The sequence below is a fragment of the Fragaria vesca genome, linkage group LG6 (assembly GCF_000184155.1).
Source record: "Fragaria vesca subsp. vesca linkage group LG6, FraVesHawaii_1.0, whole genome shotgun sequence".
Taxonomy (NCBI): domain Eukaryota; kingdom Viridiplantae; phylum Streptophyta; class Magnoliopsida; order Rosales; family Rosaceae; genus Fragaria; species Fragaria vesca.
In genome coordinates this window covers 3,883,831-3,903,800 of record NC_020496.1, presented here as the reverse complement: position 1 = coordinate 3,903,800, position 19,970 = coordinate 3,883,831, and the positions used below count along the sequence as shown (strand labels likewise).

The following is a 19,970-nucleotide window of genomic DNA, read 5'->3' as shown; positions in this document are numbered from 1 at the left end:
GGACAAGTTTGTTGGAAAGAATCATACCTAGAATCATATTCATTTGTTAACAAAAAAAATAGAACGTACGTACTAAAGAACTTGCCAAATGAATAAGAGAAAATAAAAACCTGCGTGGGTCAGATCCGGTGGACGCGCAAACGGGGTCTAACGCTTCCCAAAAATAAAGAGAGATGGACAAGGCAAGCCAGGCAACTTGACTTGCCTTCTGCTCTAAGAATTCACTTAAACATGGCAATGCTTTACATTTACAGCAACAATATTATTACCATCAACTTGAACTACTCTCCCTTATAAATACGGACCATATATCCATCCCTGCCTATTCATTCATACACAGTTTTCAAACCCCATTTCCAGTTTCCACATCTTACTATCTTTACCACGATCTACTACTTCTAATACCTACACAACTGCAGCAGTATATAGGCAACCATGGCAGCAGCTATCTTGGCAATGTTTGTGATGACTTTTGCTGTGGTCGTTGGCAACTCTGCTGCTGATCCAGACATGCTTCAAGATATCTGTGTTGCAGACTTCACTTCTGGTACAACACCCGGCCCTTTCAACTTTCTCTTCTTCATTTTTATACCCAGTGTTTCAGTACGTATCACAAGTTGACCCCATTTTCTTTTTTACCAACTATTAGAAGTTGACCCCGTTCTTACCTTCTTCTTCTTCTTTCTTTCCCTTGGCAACTTTTTTCCTAATTCCATCTCTGATGATTTGTGAAATGATTGATATATCTTTCTTTATATCTTGCCGGGTACTTTTGTTTTTTTTTTTTTGTTTTTCCGGTGTTCTTAAAGCTTTATATCTTGCGCCAAAAGTGAAGTACATTGCACATTTGCACCACTGGCTAATACACTTGTAGCTAATTAACTAATAATCCTAAATTATGCTTCCTACAAGATTATTACAAATTATGCTCAAAAGTTTGATCCAAATCTAACTCTGACGAATGAACAGCGGCGAAAATGAATGGTTTCGCTTGCAAGGACGCGGCAAATGCAACAGCGGAGGACTTCTTCTTCGCCGGACTGGCCAAGCCAGGACTCACCAACAACACCTTCGGCTCTTTGGTGACTGCAGCCAATGTGCAGAAGATTCCAGGGCTTAACACTCTTGGCGTGTCGATGGCTCGCATTGACTATGCTCCCGGAGGCATCAACCCACCTCACACTCACCCACGCGCCACGGAAATAGTCTATGTTCTTGAAGGTGCACTGAATGTTGGGTTCATCACCACAGCAAACAAGCTCATTTCCAAGACCATTGCCAAAGGTGAGGTGTTTGTGTTTCCAAAGGGGTTGGTTCATTTCCAGAAGAACAATGGCAAGGTCCCTGCTGCTGTGATCGCCGGATTTAACTCTCAGTTGCAGGGTACCGCCAACATTGCCCTCACCTTGTTTGCCGCCACACCTCCAGTGGCAGATGATGTGTTGACTAAGACATTCCAAGTTGGCACCAAGCAGATCGAGAAGATCAAGTCAAGGCTTGCACCCAAGTAGTAGATATATATAGCTTAATTATTTCTTCTCTTTATGCATGTTTGTACGTTATTTATTTCACTTGTGTTTGTTTTGCAAATTGACGTGGGTTGTGGAAATTTTATTTTCTTTGTTTGAGGTTTGCGCCCAACTGCAGCCAATCATTAAAAGCATCTAGCAGATTTCCAATTTCAGTTAATCTTGGCAAATCGATCCCTCTCCTTTCATGAGTCTCTAAGTTGACTATGCAAACACAAATCGATCCCTCTTACTATTTATAAAGTTGATGAAGTTGAAGAAGTTAAAAACTAGTGCCTAGGTGATTTTATCATCTCTGGCACGTAAATATTTTCAAGAGCGAGCTCGAATTAGCATTGGAGTTGGACAATTTTGCTCTTGATCGAAGTAGATTCTGATGATCAATTAGCTAGCTGCTACTTCTTCCTTTTAGGAAAAGATAGAAAGGAAGATTTGCTTCCGATTTGAGGAGACCAATTCTACTCTTAGCAATTTGAATTAGACCATTTGCCAATCTAGTTAGTGTAAATTGCTAAATGGAAGAACCTAACATTTTGACATGTGTACTACAACGTAATATCTATATAAGTGTACTACCTAAAATATATTATCTTAAGGGAAATTATCCTTTTTAAGTACTAATCGCACATATTCAATTCCATTGCTTTAATATTTTGATATATAGTTCATGAGTTTATTCTTATATTAAAAAAATAAAATACAAGTAGAACATGAAGTCGGAAGATGTGTTGAGATTCTGTCTTTTCCATATAAAAATGGGTTTGTCTGCTATACCGTATACATCTAACTAAAGGGGGTGGCGGTTGGTTGAAGAGATGTTATACCATTCGGTATAGCAGAATTTTCCATAAAAATGATGCATCTGTGTTCCTCCGGAAGAAGGGTTCCAATCCTAATCCTGATCCAGTCATATTATTTGGATAATTGGATGAGTAGGAGAGTCAACTCTTTTAATCAGTTTCAATCAGAGATCGATCCATGACTTGAATAAAAACTTCAAGTACGTTATTGTTCGAATGTCAATGCCATTAGAGGTCAGATGAATGAACTCAAGATATTCTAACATTCACTAATTACCAAATGTTGAAGAGAGCATAACAAACAGTGAAGTATCAGTGTATCACCCAACTGACCCAAGCAGAAACCAGAATACAAATCTGATTTTCTTAATGGAAATTCTTTATTATCTCGGTTAATCAATAATAATCACAAGTAAACTTCACAAGCTAGTATTCTGGAAGTCGAGCTTAAACGACGTCCCGCCACATCTGGTTAAAGTCTAAATTGGACATATATATTCTCTAAAACAATTAAGGCATATACTCTTTTCCGGATTAGCTTACCTAATTAAGATGTTGACAAGGCTTATATCAGTTACAGACTCGCAGCCTACATTGATTATAATTTTTGCTTTAGAATATATTGAAAGTAGCAGTTTGATATAAAAGAACATGATTGATGATAGAGACCATGCATCCTCCAACTAAATAAGGAGCTGGTTGCTGATGAGTACGATAATGATGACTCTACTGCAAAACAGATAACAGAAGAGCCACATTGGTAGAAGTAACCTCCGAAAGATGACAGAGTACGAACAAAAAGAAAATGCGAATGATCGGTTGGTTTGCAAAATGAAGTCGAACTATAGGACATATAGTTTGGAGTATAGAGCCAATCATCCAATTTATCGTACCTTAGCAACCATACATTATAACATTTCTCCAACCAAATCAAACAATAAGGAAAACCTTTGTCTCACTCTCTTAGCAAAAATTCGAGCTATATATATATAAACAGCATTTTTGTCTATATATAGCATATATAAGTTTATTAAGAAACTTATCCTTAATCAAGCTTAATTAACTAGTGTAATAGTGTTAAGATTTCATGCATGCAGGACAATACATAGAACCAGCTGCTTTGAGAGCTGAATAAATGGTTGTCTTTATTTCATTGGTGAGATATATATATATATATATATATATCCATATCTATCTTCATACTTCTGGCCTTACTATAATCATGAGATGTTTTTAATTATAACTACTTATTAGCTGGTAAATAAAACAACAACAAACGCAAACCGGGCAACTAATATGGTCGATCGATCGACGTATAGAAATTCTAATGAAATAATGGAAAGTTAGGTAAATTGTAATTATTTGTGCTATTATGTATAACAGAAGCTAGTCCTTTACATCGAGAGTTGATTATAAATGGTCAATTATAAAATTGAAGTAGCTCATACCCTACTTTGAATGATGTAACACGATAAATAACGCACAACACATTTACTTGCATGAATACACAACCACATGATCATTCTCATACCTATACCATGTCAACCGGGCTATTAATCACAAATAGGAAAAGCTAGACTAAATTATGTTGAGAAGTTCTCATCAAAAGTAATTGAGGAGTTCAAGCTTCTCAATTATTTCTTTTTTTTATCAATGACTACTCGATCAATAGTGTGTTCCAACAATCAAACCTAACTATTTTGCATTCTTGGATAATAAAAAGAAAAATTCTTTACCTGCGGGACCAGATATCTGCAGTGTTTGTAAAAAGACACAAGTAACAATGAAACTTTACCTTATGCCTCTTCTAGATGAAAATTTCACTTGATCTAACTCGTACGAAATAAACCTACCTCCATGTTTTCTTTTTAAGGGAATCTCAATAATTCTCCCCCCTTTTCTTCTTTATTTCGTTTACTCAACTTAGACACCACCGTAAACCATATTACAAATATTTTGTCAATGCATAGAGCCAATTGAATTGGACAAGTGTTGTTGCCAAGATTCGACACCCTACAATTCGATCACTTGTTACTAAAGAAAAAGAGAAGAAATTAAGATAAGAACAAGAGGGGTCAGATCCTTTAGACGCGCAAGGCGACGCAAATGGGGTCAACGCTCCAAAAACCAGAGAGGCAAGGCAAAGTGATCGATGACTTAGCTTTTGGTCTAAGCTCTACAAACAATGGCAAGCTCCATGCTTTACTTCTCAACAGCACGACCTTAACATCCAAAACATTGATTCAGTCGTCACTATATTTGCCATCGACGTTCAACTACCCTACCCTTCACTATAAATACTCAACCTTGCCCATCACTTCCTACTCATTCCTACCTTTTCCCACATTCCCAAGTTTCTCTCTTTGAAATCTAACACAACCATGGCGGCTATGTTGGCACTGTTAGTGATGACTTTCGCCATCGTCTTCGGCAACTCAGCTGCTGATCCAGACATGCTTCAAGATATCTGCGTCGCCGACTTCGCTTCTGGTACAAACCCTTTCATTAATTTCTTCTAGCTTGTCTCTTAATGAAGATTGAAGCTAGTTTTGAGTTTTGACACGATTATATGATGAATGAGCAGCGGCGAAAATGAATGGTTTCGCTTGCAAGGACGCGGCAAATGCAACAGCGGAGGACTTCTTCTTTGCCGGAATAGCCAAGCCAGGACTCACCAACAACACCTTCGGCTCTTTGGTGACTTTAGCCAATGTGCAGAAGATCCCAGGTCTTAACACCCTCGGCGTGTCGATGGCTAGAATTGACTATGCTCCCGGAGGCATCAACCCACCTCACACTCACCCACGCGCCACCGAGATAGTCTTCGTGCTTGAAGGTTCGTTGGATGTTGGGTTCGTTACCACAGCAAACAAGCTCATTTCAAAGACCATTGCCAAAGGTGAAGTGTTTGTGTTTCCAAAGGGGTTGATTCACTTCCAGAAGAACAATGGCAAGGTCCCTGCTGCCGTGATCGCCGCGTTCAACTCTCAGCTGCAGGGTACCGCCAACATTGCCCTTACATTGTTCGCCGCCTCGCCGCCGGTGGAGGATGATGTGTTGACCAGTACTTTCCAGGTTGGTACTAAAGAGATTAAGAAGATCAAGGCCAAGTTTGCACCCAAGGCCTAGAAATTTTCAGTCTTAGCTTGATTGAGTGTGGGAATTGTATTATGTTTTAGTTAACCATTGTGTTTCTTTTTTTTCTTTTGTTTCATTCTGTGTTTCTTTCTGTTCCTTCAAAATAAGTCTTCTTGTATGGTGGTTGATACATACTTGATAACAAGTAGTTAATAACACATTCAAGTCTGGAGGAGTAGTTGTCTTCCTAATCTGAAATGATTTAATAACTAGCTTCTTGGTGAAGTTTGTTACACTTTCTAACCAGAGATTCACCAACCTTGGTGGAACTTTCATTGCTATTGATGTTCTTCAACAATGGAAAAGACTGGTTTTGTGGAAATGATGCAAAAGTGATTGTTACATTTTGGTTGTTCCCACTTATAATCATGACTCACTTTTGGCTCAATCAGAGTTAGTTGGAGACACTAACCCCTCCAAAAGAAATTAAAATCCCCTACAATCAAACACTACATGAACATGAGCCTAGACCCTTGAACAGAAACATTCAAAGGGAAAAGTCCATGAACATAGCGGGATGAAGCAATTATAGAGAAAGAAAATTTTGCAGGGGTAGGAGCTATTAGGTGCATAATATGTTTTCTTTAAGGCAATAAGACATTTCAAATAGGAAGACTCTTCACCAGAACAAACAAGGAGAGCAGAGATTGTTAGTTTAAAAGTTCAACCATATATGTTTTCTTTAAGGCAATAAGACATTTCAAATAGGAAGACTCTTCACCAGAACAAACAAGGGGAGCAGAGATTGTTAGTTTAAAAGTTCAACCATTCAATTTGAAATATCATTGCTTTCGTTTAATATGGCTTATGTGTTCATTGTTTTCTACAGGTTCCATAACGTTATGGCCATTTTAAAAGAAAATTTAGAGATGTTTGAATCACGCCTAAGATAAGACTCGTAGTTTAACTTTACCAGAAAATGTTAAGCTCCATGGTCTCAAGAAACAACAAATCAACAATAGTTGTCAAAACAGCTTTACTCCACAGCTTCCTTAATTTATTGAGGATTCTTAAGAGGATACAGTTCTTTATATATGATACTTATCAACCATAGACGGATTATATATGCTACTCTAGTGTCTTACCAGGTGGTACCAACACATTATAAATTGTAGTGCACCAAGAGATTTTTGAAATTTCTGCACGACTCCCTCTACTTGTTTGTTAACAAGTATTGAAGGTGTACGTCTGTGAATGATCAAAAACACCAAGGTTTACATATAGCAATAGCAATGAAATGAAAGAACATTACAAACAGAGAAATATAGCAACTTCCAAGCAACTTCCAACCAGGTTGCAACTTCCAAGCAACTTCCAACACAAGATTTGATACAGAATTATAAACAGAAATCTCATTCCATGAAAACCTTGCCAAATATTCTGATAGCCACACAGTTAAAGATTCAGTACAGAATTATTAACAGAAATCTCATTCCATCAAAACCTTGCCAAATATTCTGAATAGAAGACTACAAGAACTGAAAGGTACTTTTAGGAGTGTCAAACTAGTTAAAAGTTCTACCATTCAATTTTGAAATAAAAAGTTTTCTATCAAAATCATGAAGCCAAAAAATTCTTGAAGCTCTTCACTTTAACCCAGCCTGCTGCCTGCCGTCAGGGATTGCAAAGAGAACAATAGGCTTTGATGGCCTGAGGTACGGAACATCACATCTGAAGTATCCTTTCCTCTCAAGTTGCAATACATCTCCACGTTTCAGATTTCGCATGTTGGTATCCCCAAGGGCAGCTGTCTCCTTTTCAGTACATGGGTTAATCACATCAAGGAAATCCTCACCTTCCTCAAGCTGCAATCGCAAATCAAAACAACCAATTCAATTACATTTCAGTGTCATCATGGGCAAGCATAAACTATCATGCATAGAATTACAGAGTCCACAGGTTAAACATTTTAGCAAGGCATAGGAAACTTCACAATTGTTGAATGGCACATACCTTCTTCTTTGTTATCAGATAATCAAACTCCATCAACGAGAGCTTAACCAGTTCATCTATTTGAGGCAGCCAGGTAAGCTTCAATTTGGTGGTTTTCACAGATCCTTCAAGATGCAAAACCCCTGTGAGTGCAAGATTTCCATCTTGGTCTTTATCAATCTTCTTAACAATGGCATTCCCCCAATCCATCAACGTGATTTCCTCGTCAACTGATATCAACTCTGCATCAGCTCGATCTATCCATATGCTCCTTGTGAATGTCGTTGCTTTCTCTCCAGCACCTTCATACTTCTTATGCCTAGGTATCATGCGGACAAATGGCTTGTCAGGGCCATTAGAGAGGGTCAACAACACTCGTCCCTCTTCAATGACGGCAGTGTGTCTTGGGCATACAGGATCAATAATCTTCTTGTTAATTGTCCACAGTTTGTCCCATTCCATAAGATTCAGATTCTTTGAAGCCCCCTAAATCATACAATAATTAAAAATCAACTATTAAGTTCATCATTCAAAGTTTGGATAAATAAAAAAGCCTCCATTGTAAAGATAAACTAGTACAACTATGAAACAGAGGACATAAGAAGCAGTAGACAGGAACTATATTTCATGACCAACTAGTGCTTCCCATTAGGTCATCCACACACTTGGCGTCTAGCAGTTAAGGTTTTGTAAGATGCTATTATAAACATATACTGTGTTAATCATGGTATTAAAGATTAGTGTCTTACCATCTCAAGAATGAACTGTATCAATGCTTCAATTTTGAGACCTCTGCGCACAATTCCTTGAACAGTGGGAAATCGAGGATCATCCCATCCATTGACCTTCTCATTTTGAACAAACCACAAAAGCTTGCGCTTGCTGAGGAGTGTGTAGACCATGTTCAACCTACTGAACTCGTATATATGCACTCTTCTCAGTCCCATATCACCTTGAATCCAATAGTACTGGGCGTTGCGGTCATGATACTCACTAGATCGAAGTGCATGAGTTATACCTTCAATGGAATCAACAAATGGACAAGCAAAGTCATAAGTTGGGTAGACCTTGTACTTGGCCCCAATCCTATGATGCGGCATTGGGTTGCAACGATAATAAACAGGATCTCTGAGTGATTTATTAGGATCCTGCATATCCAGCTTTCCTCTAACACAACACTGCAGACCCCTCTCTGAACCTGCAATCATTTGCTCCCACAATTTCAAATTTTCCTCTTTGCTATGGTTTCTGCACTTCGACTCAATCCCATCCATTCGTTCTTTTTGCATCTGCTCTCTAGGTGTATCATCAACATATGCTTTACCTTCGAAAATCAGCTTCTCGGCCATTTTCATCAACTCAGGGAAATAATCAGAAGTATAGGTAATCCTCTCATACGTGACACCCAAAGTCTCGACATCCTTGATAAGATTATCCACAAACTCATTGCTCTCTTTCGCAGGATTTGTATCATCAAACCGCAAAATTACCTCACCTTTATACTTCTGAGCAAAGTAAGTATTCAACAAAGCTGCCTTTGAGTGCCCAATGTGAAGATAACCACTTGGCTCCGGCGCAAACCTCAACTTCACCTTCCCAACCTCAGCCTCAGGAAGCTCCACCTCGTATTTTCCTCGTGTGGTGGGAGTTCCCGCTTTCTCTGCATCTCCATTCACGCCATTCGACTTCTGACTGGCAATGTTCTCTTTCAACTTCCCCGCGCCTTTCTTGCCAACATAAGCAGCTGTTACTTGATTCAACGCATCACCGTGTTCGGCCAATATCGAACCATACCACCTAGTAAGATTCTGATACTTCTTAGACTTCCTCAAACTCTCCCATCTAAGTCCAGCTCCTGCCAAGCAATAGACTTTAACAACACTAACCGAAACCAATACAAATATCTCTAACACTCCTATCCTATCAATCATCCAATCAAAGCTACTAACCTGCAAGGCCTGACCAGATTGCGATATCGGCAATCGAAAACGAGTGATCAACCAAGAAGGTTCGGCTTCCCACGTACTCATCCAAATGCTTGCAGGCATTCTCGAACGCCGAGCCAACCGAAAGCACAGGAGCGTACTCAAGCCACTCCGCAATCTTAGCCTCTTGAAACGCATCGGCGCCGCACAGATTTGCAATACCGCCGAAATAGCGAAGAAGCGGCAAAACGCCGCGCAGTTTTCGCCTGCAAAATCGAAGGCAAATCCAAATTTGAAAACCTTGAAGATAAGAGAGAGTAAAGGAAAGCGAAGGGAGTATAATAGAAAGGGTTTAGGGTTTTACCCATTGCAGAAGTGAAGAACCGGAGGAGAATCGGGAGCAAGAGAGGCGTCGGCGGGGACAGAAACACCGGCGAGCTTGGCCGCCGCGAGAACTGAGAGCGGAGGGGTCTCGGCGGCGAAAGAGAGCGACTTGAGGTTCATTGGAAATTCAAGGCTGAAGATTTTGGTTAGAGTGGAGAAGACGGTGTGGTTTTCTAGTCTCAGGTAACTGATTCTGTGGGGTGCGGGTGGTCAGCTTTGAGCGTCCTTTGACTTGGTCTATGAATGTTTATATGGGCCGCGCCTGAGCTAAAACCATCCCGCTTAGAGCCGATTAGCCTAAGTGGTGTTTCACCGTTTCCATGTAGAGCTAGAAAACCAATTAATTCGCTTAGGTGTTCGTCACCGGTCATCCGTCTGACTAGCACTTAACGTTTTTTAGAACATCGGCTAAAATTAAAGAGCACGGTACATAAAACTTAGTCCTTGTATGGAAACGGTGATCACTCAAACTTGATCTTCACCCTTAACTCATATGTTACTTGATCTTCACTCACAAGTTACTTGGTGATCAATCTCTAGTTTTCCACAATCTACACAATGAACTCTAGCTATTGAGTATGTATTATATGTTAAACCCAAAATAATATAATTATATGAACAGCCGCACAATTTCTATTATTTTTATTATTTATAACAATATTTTCTTTTTTTTATTAATGAAAAAAAGGCAGAGTCAGAGGGTACAGTATACCAGAAGCGTGTTGCAAAGATGTTTTGTACTAAAATGTCATGCATCTCCATCTCCTTAAAAAGACATTCTAGACCGGATTTGATTTATTTGGTATTTGGTCTGTATTTGTACGTCAGCCTGAGTTCCAAAGTGCACCAGCACAACCATCTCATTTCCTTATTTGATTCGAGGTCCTTGATCTTATAACGTTTTGCTTACTTCTTGATATTTGTCTATTTTGTGGTTTTCTCCAACAAAACAGTTTTATCAAAATAAACTTCACAATACTTCACTGAGTAGAACCATTACAACAAAAACTACAAATTAAGAATACATGAGTTTTGAACATATAACGTACCACCTCTACCATTCTGAAGTGATCTGCATATTGTACCACTTTTATTGAGAACTTAAACATGTATGTTGCTCTGTTCACAACATTATGAATTTGAAATCTGACACAGGAAATGCATTTCAACAATGGAAGTATGTGAATCAAGTGTGGTATTGAGTCATAGTTGGTGATATATAGAAATGCAAATTTTAACTTGCACAGGGATCCCACACGTGAAAGTGGTTTGTCAGCAAAAGAACAGAACTGTAAGAGCATCTCCAACAAACCTGTCAAATGACAGGGTCGAGGCTCAACAGCTAGTTTTGACAACTTTTGGTTCCTCCATTGAAGATGCCAAATACGACGTGGCTGTGTCAATTCCGACCTGGATTTGACCTTGAGCACAACATTGTCAAATTTGACCGTATGAACCAAGCATTTCAAATCTTATTCTATTGTTCCTATTCCTTCTCTCTTCCTTCTCTGCTGAGAAGCTCCCTTCATCAAAAAGATCCAAATTTCAGAACACAATTTCTCACCACCACCTTCAAAAAGATCCAAATTTCAGAATACAGCTTCTCATTGGGTCTGTAAATAAAATTAGAAGGGATTTAGAAGAACTGAATCTTGAAATTGGGGCTTCGATTGTGTGGGGATTTTTCTGGAGTGGATGGGTTTCTGTAGGCTTTAGGTAAGAATTAAGAAGAAGAAAAACGAGTAAGGAAAAAAGGTGGCTTGAACAAACTAAGTTATAAAAGATTTGATCTGTGTTCAAAGTCTCTTTGATTAGAAAGAGAAGAGTTGGAGAAGAAAGAAAAAAACGAGAGGGAGAGGAGGAGAAGAAACAGAGGAAAGGAGGAGGAGGAAGGCAAAGATGGAGAGGTAAAAAGTGGGTGGCTGTGGGTGTAGGTTGTGCAGCACAAGAGATAAATAAGAGAAAAAAAAAATTTTATGTTAGAAATAAATAGAATATGATTTAAATTAGACACTTTGGTTGGAGTTGATTTTTGCCAATTTTGACACAGCCACATCACTAGTCAAATTCAAATTTGACAATAGCATTTTGACAACTTCATTGAAGTTGCTCTAAGTCTGTAATTCATACATGCATACAAGGAATATTGCAAACTGCAAAATCTTTCCCCATTTCTCTTTTTATTCCGTCACAAGGTAAAAACATGTTAAGAACAAAGCGATACATGCCTATTTACAGTGCAAAGCAGAAATGCAAAGTGCTAAGAACAGAGCTAAGCTGAAATTTCCGGCATAATCTGTAAAGTTGCATCATCCGACTCTCATTCCTGGTAGGCTGTACACTTGAGATCGGTAAGGTAATGTCATGTCACTGGAAACTGAATGTCTAGGACCTGATCATATGTGCAGCAGCAAGTTCCGCGGATATGATGAAGCTCGACTTCCCTGCTTCCCGGAGATACTGTACATCTCCATTCATGAGCTTCACTAGCTTTCGGCTTATAAGTAGGCTAATGCCTTCTTCAGATATGTCACCATCTGTTCCAAACATCTGGTTCAGTAATCCTTCTGGAATCCCACCGCCCGCATGTGATATCCTGATCCAACATATCAATTCAGCATTTGATGACTGATATTCACTTTAAGTTGTAAGTTGTAACACAAGCAACCAACTGATACAAGAAACCAGTTGATCTGATAGGCTTCAATCTTTATTTATATGTTATAGTACTACTCATTTGGCCTCAAAAATTCACTCTTTGCAGCTGAGATTAGTGTACAGCTACGGAACTAGTTCCTCAACAAGTTTCAAAGACCTCAAAAAGTTTTTTTTTTGTTGTTGTTGTTGTTATTTGGGTGGAAACTGTTTGTCTGTATGTAGAAACTAGCAATTGGTAAGAGTTAAAGCAGACATCAATACTATGTATTCAAAGCTGTACCTGAATTCCAAATGTGCAAGATGAACAGATTGACCCAGCTGATCTTTTGTCAAATTCGTTGCTAGAGTAAGCTGGCCTCCAGACGGCATGTAATTAACCGACACTGATAAGAAATCAGCCAAGACTTGTTGAAGCCTAAGACTATCACCATACAATGTCTCAGTCATTATCTCTTCATTCGCATCTTGGACAATCCGGATACTCTTAGCACTGCTCTTAATCATGACTTGACTAATAGAGGCAACCAATACTTCCTGCAAAGTGAACTCAACCATTTCCAGGTCCAAGTAGCTGTCAAATGATCAGAAAAAAGAAGGAACTAATTAGGTCTCACCGCATCACTTTCACTATGGATATATGGACAACTGAAATTGAATACTTCAATAGCTTCTACAGAAAAGAATATGCTCAGATTTAATCTAACATTATAAGAATCTAAAGGTGAATCCCCATAAATCATTTCAAGTGATCCATGAAAAACTAATTACTATCAGTTAAGGTACCCTGGGGACTAGATAAAGATGCAAATCCAAGGCCATCAAGAATTTCATGAGTTGCCTTAACATAAGGAAAATAACTCTACAAGTACAGGATATTGTCATACCCATCAATGATGCTATCAAGATCTGAGTCGTCTAGTATTTTGCTGAGCTGCTGCTGGCACTGGGCACTGGTATGTATGAGCTGTTTTTGTTCTGCTCCCAACTCAGTACCCTCGATCATTTTCCGAGAAAATAGTATTCCAGACAAAGGATTCCTGATCTGCCTTTTGATATAAGCTAATGCTTTAAATCTCTTCACAGCAGTTTGTTCAGATAAACGTTGGACATGAAGTGCTTGTTGCAATTCTAGGCTAGCAAGCTGCAAAAAGCAAAAGACTCCAGTGACTGCACCCTCACTGTCCAATTTCTTACTTACACACAACAAACATTCAGTGTACTTTCCACCCCGATTCCAGAAACCAAAAGGAACCTTTTCGGACACCTCACCAGTCATGGCGCGATTGATTACAACACCAAGGTTTACAAAAGCTTCTTGATTCTTCAGAGGACAACATGCCATGTGGATCCCAAAAACCTCCCCCAACAGCATTTTATCCATTACCTCCTCTCGTTTCCAACCAGTCGACTTAGTCATTGCTGGATTCCACTCAGAACACCAGCCAAATTCATCAGTGCCAAATATTGGGGGTATCAAAGGATTTGGGTTTTGTACAATTGCTTTGTAATCACCTTCAATCCGAGTGAACTTGTCCATCACAGTCTTCTGACCTGTAATATCCTGGGCCACAAAGCACACTCCCACAACATTTTCATGAATATCTCTGCTTGCACAAGCATTCACAACTAAGCTGATGGGACCAAAGTCAGCCCTAGCACCATGTGTTTTTATCTCGAATTGGATGTTTTGTTCCTCTTTGCCTGACCAGAAGCAAAGAGAAAAAAAAAAATGAACTTAGCTGATCCAATGAACAGCAATAATAAACATGAACAACTCTGAAAAGAACAGCAAATAAATCCCATTTCCACTCTTCACACCCAGAAGGAAGAGGGTGGAGAAGGGGAAAGGCCGAAAGGGAGAGAGGGGGTGTGTCATGTGTGGAAGATATCTGTGATACTCATGGCTAGGAATACACAGATGTACTTGGTTCACACATGCATATGCATATATGGTCAGTGCTGCCTTGACATCTAAAATGAAAAATTTTACAACAGGGTTTACAACATACCTTGCAATGCCAACTCCAACATCCTGCCCACCATGATAGTTGAAGATTCTTCCACAAGTGTGAGCAAATTCTTTCCAATTGCTTTATCAACAGGAAGACCAGTTAACTCAGAAATTTTTGTATTCCACCCATTAACTGATCCCTCAATATCAACTGCCAAAATTGGCACTGATGCTGTTTCAATCAATCGAACCATCTCACCTGTCACTGCTTCCAGTTCTTGCACCCCATCAATTTTCAGGTCACTAAGCTGCATCTGGATTCCATTGTTGTTTACATCCATGTCTCCAACATCCTTGAATGCATTCCTCAGAATAAGCTGCAAAGAATGAATTGCATCCATTTCATAGTCCTTCCATGGTAAGCTCCTTGTCTTGACAACTTCAAGGAAAGCCTTGAATGATGATCTAGGGTGCATTTTCCAGCCATTGTCCTTCTCATCCGGGTCATGTTTTGCACCACCCCATCGGATTTCTGCAGCAGTGTGGGATCGGAACCAAAAAATAATGTCCTTGGAAGTAATCTTCACAGCTGCCATTCCACATACTACATCACCAAGAGCGAGAGCCCCAGGGAAACCTGCATCATACAAGCTATCAGTACTCAAACCTGTGGAATCCATATGGCACTCAGAGAGCCACAAGGATATGTCCTGAATCTGGAAGTCACTTGGAGTTAATCCAAGTCTCCATATCTTGTTCTTGTACAGTAAGGCAGCCCCATCACATTTCACTAGATCCATAATATTAGGTGTTTGTGACACAATACCCAAAGGAGCATCACGCAACAGCATATCACACAACAGCGTTTGTGTGCGCAGGATGTTCTTTTCAATCATCTGATCCTCCAACTCTAATTCCTTATTCACATGGATGGCAAACACTTGAGCTAGAAACTCACAGGCATATCTGAGTGGGAAAGGGACAAACCTTGGAGTTGTGTTATGACATACTACTAAACCCCAGAGTCTCTTTCTTTTTTGAGTCTGCGCAGAATCAGGACCGGCAACCTCATCATCCCCTTCATTGATCACCACTGCCATAACAAGAGAAGCAATGGAGTTCATGTTCTCCATATATTGCAAATGGCAACTATGTGGGGCTCTGAGGGTTGAACCACACAATGTTAGATCCAAAGGAAGCTTCTCATCTTGAAGGACCTTGACATTTTTTGCACAACAGTCGACAATCATACGAACCTTATTCTTCATAAAAAGGAACCGTGAAGCTTGAGGTATATCAGTGGATGGATAGTGCAAACCCAGGTACGGCTCCAGGCCAGGCTTGGTAAGCTCAGCAACCACTTCCCCATGATCATCATCATGAAATTTATAGGCCATCACCCTGTCATAACCAGTAAGCTCAAACACCTCTTGAACCATTGTATCACAAAGCCTCTCCAGGCTCCCACTAGGCAAAGACTGCAATCGTGCAATTGCTTTGGCTGCAAGCTTGTATGATTGCAGAGCTCCAGCAGCAGTCATGGGGACTTCATACGGCTTGACTGGTTCAAAATCAATGACCAAACTACCTGTCACCCGGTGGACTATAGCATAGAAAGGCTTTCCAGATGACTTGCAATGGACTAGGATGGGATTTAAGAGAGAAACCTCCCCAAACCCGAGGGCCTTATGCAATGCAGAGGCACTAGGGCCTGTGAAAATTGTTCTTACATCTGTTCCTATGCCAAGAACTGGGTGATCCCCAACACTCGGGACAGCATGACTAACCATAGTCAGCATTTCAGGGGCATTCTCACTGTATGCAATGACCCTGAATGTTTTATCATCTAAGGCTAGCAAACACCCAAATGGCTGGATCAGCTTCCCTTTCTGTATGTGATGGAGATAAGCAGTGGTCACTTTGTCAGACCTAGGTTGTTGATCCCCAGTAACTTCACTGCTAACACGCACTGAGTTCGAGTAGTCAAAGGAACTGCCCGACTCCTCAAAGTTTGCATGAAGCTTTGCATCTACAGTTGTCTGAGCAATAACTCTAGCACTGTGTCTTGATCTCCCTGAATTGCTGGATGAGTGACTGGGTCTTGAAGACGACATTCTCACATAAACTGCACAGTGAAAACAAAAATACCAGTAATCAAAATAATGTTCAACCTTTTGAAAAACATTACTAGAATTAATTACATACGCTACTTATGTTTGATATTAGTTCCATCATAACTATTACCACTACGATCATCAAAGTAATACAAGTATGAATCAGGAGCAGAGGCATGATTCCTAAAATGGCAATACTCATAAAGCTTAATGTAAAACTTCTGCAGTGAGGAAAACTTATACAACAAATACAACAGGCACAACAAGCACAACACTATTATAGAAATGAATCAAAAACATTTCCAAAGGAAGCTCTAGAATCCCTTTTCTTCAAGGAATAACAATCTAACAGGCTACCACAATCGCTAAAATTTGTCCAGAAATGATTGTTGCTTTCCATCTTACTTGTGACTACTCAAAAGTCACTATCACAACCACTAACAAAACTGACAACAGTTTCTCAACCAACTCCCGCAAACTATAACTTGCCCAGTTTGCAACTTAGACTTGCATAACTCGTGATCAAGGTCTCAAAAGTTCAAAAGCAAGACATATCCTCACTCAAATCTAAGGATCTTTAACCTGTTGACCACTGCCGACAGAAAGCAATTGAACAACACGAACAGGGATTCAAAAACCTCACTGAAACTAGAGAAGAAAAAAAAAAAAATACCAAGCTACACTGATTCTTACACAACCAATTCAGAATCAACTAGTTCATCAATGGAATCCCAAAGAATAAAACTGCTAAGCTCAAAACAACTACCAAATCAGTCAAAGAAGCCATAGTTACTGTAGTAACAACTAAGCGTCAAAAATAAGAAAATAAAAGAACTTTGCTAGAAAAAAAATAGAACATGAGCAAAAAAATGAAAGCAGCCTAACCTTTTTAAGCTGCAGTAAGCAGAGAACTTCTGTAGCTTTCAGATGCAGAAGTGACCCTCAACTTATAGAGATTGAAAACTTGACTGGTAGCAAGAAATGCAAAGCTGGGTCCTATAAAGTATCAAACTTTGAAACAGAGCCCCCACACTATTCTCGATCACCGTCTTCTCTGTCTCTTCTCTGCTTTCACAGTTTCACAGCCCAGCAGCAGCTTCAAGTACTAAACCAGTATATGAAGGAACCGCCTTTACTAATTAAACAAGGGAAAGATGATCCAAATTTAGAAAGCATAAAAAACCCAGACTGGGTCCACAACAAGAAATGGATCCAAAGAGGGGTGTAGCTGGAGGGGACAAGTGGGTTGGCTTTGGATTGGTCTGCCGCGCCTTTCCCTATATAGTAAGCTCTCACATCCCTATAACTTATAGCAGTGGAAACCCAACATAATATATAATAACTCAAAGTGGGTAAGCTAATCATGGTTTCACTACTGAGATTAAACTGATAATGGGGAACTGAGAAGTTGGGTTACAGAGAGAAGAGTTGGGACAGAAGACCATGCCTTTTCTGGAGGAAACCAACAAAAGAGAGAGAGTAATGACTTATGGTAGTCACGTGGAGGGGAGCCCAATCCTGCTGCGTTTTATCTGATTCTTCTGAGAGTTTGGTGTTGGCCGGCTCGTCCCTTTGTTTAAGGGTCAGATTACCCTAGGAAAAGGGCATCTAACGCGCACTACTAGATTTTGGCCCATACTTGCACATATGGCTTTGCCCTTTTTATCTCCTTTATTTGATTAGAAGTATATTTATTGCCATCTTGGGGCCATCCTTTTACCTTTATCCTATCTTGAAATGGAAAATTATGAGCAACTTTGTTTTGATTTCTTTCTGCAGAATGAGTCAATGAGTTGGCTGCAATTGGTATGGATGGTATCACAGTCAGTCACTCATTGTCTCAGTAGTCGGTATTTGAACTAGATACCAAAGCAACTCCACTGCATCCATATTTGGCTCAATACAAAGGTTGAGAAGAGTGTAGTGTTCACCTCTCCTTTTCTGATGTCCATTTTCCGGTAGCTGTCGATAGTAGCGTAAAGATGTGATACTGATCACATTGCCGACCATTTTCTTATGTTCACTAACCGGTAATCACATTGTTAATCGCATCTTTTAGTAGAATGAAAACCGCTTACTTCGGTTAATCACATTTTTCGATAACTCCAATGTAAATGCCGGTTCATGAAGCGACCAGAATTGCTTGTATTGCTGTAACATTCTATGGTAGCATTCTCATATATTTGCTGTAACATTCCCATATATTCATGGAGGTGACACCACTTGTGTGGGGATGAAGTCTACAATTTGGAAGTTGCTTACAACTAGGAAGGGAACAAATTTTCTCCCATACTGCATTAAATTTCACCACTTCATTCCATGCTGTGCACGTTCCATGCTTTGGGTTCCTATTAGTGTATTGGGGGACTCTTCCTGGATTTGACATAATCACACAGATATTTTCTTGGTGCGGACCATATGCTTTCGGCAATCTAATCTTGTTTTTGCAATAAAGCGGCAATTTGGTTTATCCATCAGAATAGGAAGCCTTTACTTTTCTATATATTTTGATAAGGAACAATACATACACCACTATAAGGAAATCTCCCACAGAACATGACCCAAACTAAGAGTTCAGAGCAGGAAGGAGATTCAGGTGGGAGGTCTTTCCCACCTCCTAAGCCAGACCTTCACCTCCCTAAGCACATGCTTGAAGGAGAAGGTAAATGCTTTTATATCTCACATTGGTTTTCAAGCTCCATAGAATGAGAAGCTATCCAGTGACATTTTTCACAGTAACATAAGTACATAACTGCTTGGCTTTGCGTGGCAATGTAACCAGAACAAAAACATGTCTGTGAACTATGAATTTATTACCAGAAATGAAATAAGTAGCTTCCGAGGATTGCAAAACGTAGTGATGTATCAAAGAAACTGCACTCATAAGCTGGAAGCCAGTACTTCCATCATATCAGTCTAGCTAGGATCATTTCATATCCGAATCTCACTTAAAGGTTTATTTCAAAAGAAAGATCTTCTATGGCAAGGAATTACATTTAAGCAGATAGCTTTCAACACACTTTTAACCAACTCTGTCCCTCCTTTCAGCACTCCAACATATCTTGGAAAGTGCAAACCAACGACTGAATTAAACCAACTTATGTCTTTACGAGAAGATGGCCCTGTTACTAGTATTGATTAAAACTCCTGTGTATATAAAAAGCAAACTTCAATATGCTTTAACAAATGACCTAAGATTTTGCAAAGATTTTAAGATTAAAAACAATTGTGAGAGAGCAAAATGGGAATCCAGTCTGTCTCATGAGAAATAACAAACCATAAACATTACTTCAACTGTGTCATCTAAATTATCTTCAATACAAAACCAAATAATCTAAACTGCTTATTCAACACTTACTCCACTATTTAAAAGCCTTTAAACTGCTTAACTGCCTGACTTAACTTTAGGCTCCAAATCATTGAGGTGTTTGAAGTAGCAAGAAAAAGCATGACAGTTCAAAAGAGTTCTACAACTAATTTTTGCATTCAAGAAAGATTCTACAATAAGAATAAAAGAAGTCCATTCACAGGACCAAACG

The 19,970-nt window shown here is 39.5% G+C and overlaps 4 protein-coding genes across 4 annotated transcripts; 2 read left to right on the top strand and 2 right to left on the bottom strand.

Annotated features, from left to right (window-relative positions):
- Nucleotides 1-328: 328 nt before the first annotated feature.
- Nucleotides 329-1,687, top strand: LOC101311682 (germin-like protein 5-1-like). Its single transcript, XM_004302267.1, has 2 exons — nucleotides 329-547; nucleotides 970-1,687. The coding sequence occupies exons 1-2, from the start codon at nucleotides 436-438 to the stop codon at nucleotides 1,509-1,511; spliced, it is 654 nt and encodes a 217-aa protein (XP_004302315.1). The 5' UTR covers nucleotides 329-435; the 3' UTR covers nucleotides 1,512-1,687.
- Nucleotides 1,688-4,466: 2,779 nt separating this feature from the next.
- On the top strand, nucleotides 4,467-5,773 carry LOC101311388 (germin-like protein 5-1-like). Its single transcript, XM_004302266.1, has 2 exons — nucleotides 4,467-4,819; nucleotides 4,914-5,773. The coding sequence occupies exons 1-2, from the start codon at nucleotides 4,711-4,713 to the stop codon at nucleotides 5,456-5,458; spliced, it is 654 nt and encodes a 217-aa protein (XP_004302314.1). The 5' UTR covers nucleotides 4,467-4,710; the 3' UTR covers nucleotides 5,459-5,773.
- A 1,022-nt stretch (nucleotides 5,774-6,795) lies between these two features.
- LOC101311103 (glutamate--tRNA ligase, cytoplasmic-like) lies at nucleotides 6,796-9,884 on the bottom strand. Its single transcript, XM_004302265.1, has 5 exons — nucleotides 9,689-9,884; nucleotides 9,349-9,590; nucleotides 8,149-9,254; nucleotides 7,421-7,885; nucleotides 6,796-7,272 (listed from the first exon to the last, which is right to left on the bottom strand). The coding sequence occupies exons 1-5, from the start codon at nucleotides 9,826-9,828 to the stop codon at nucleotides 7,054-7,056; spliced, it is 2,172 nt and encodes a 723-aa protein (XP_004302313.1). The 5' UTR covers nucleotides 9,829-9,884; the 3' UTR covers nucleotides 6,796-7,053.
- Nucleotides 9,885-11,854: 1,970 nt separating this feature from the next.
- On the bottom strand, nucleotides 11,855-17,537 carry LOC101310811 (phytochrome A-like). The gene is made up of 5 exons (XM_004302264.1): nucleotides 17,317-17,537; nucleotides 14,376-16,442; nucleotides 13,251-14,067; nucleotides 12,647-12,937; nucleotides 11,855-12,304 (listed from the first exon to the last, which is right to left on the bottom strand). Exons 2-5 carry the CDS (start codon nucleotides 16,429-16,431, stop codon nucleotides 12,094-12,096), a joined length of 3,375 nt encoding a protein of 1,124 aa, XP_004302312.1. The 5' UTR covers nucleotides 16,432-16,442; nucleotides 17,317-17,537; the 3' UTR covers nucleotides 11,855-12,093.
- Between the last annotated feature and the right edge of the window lie 2,433 nt (nucleotides 17,538-19,970).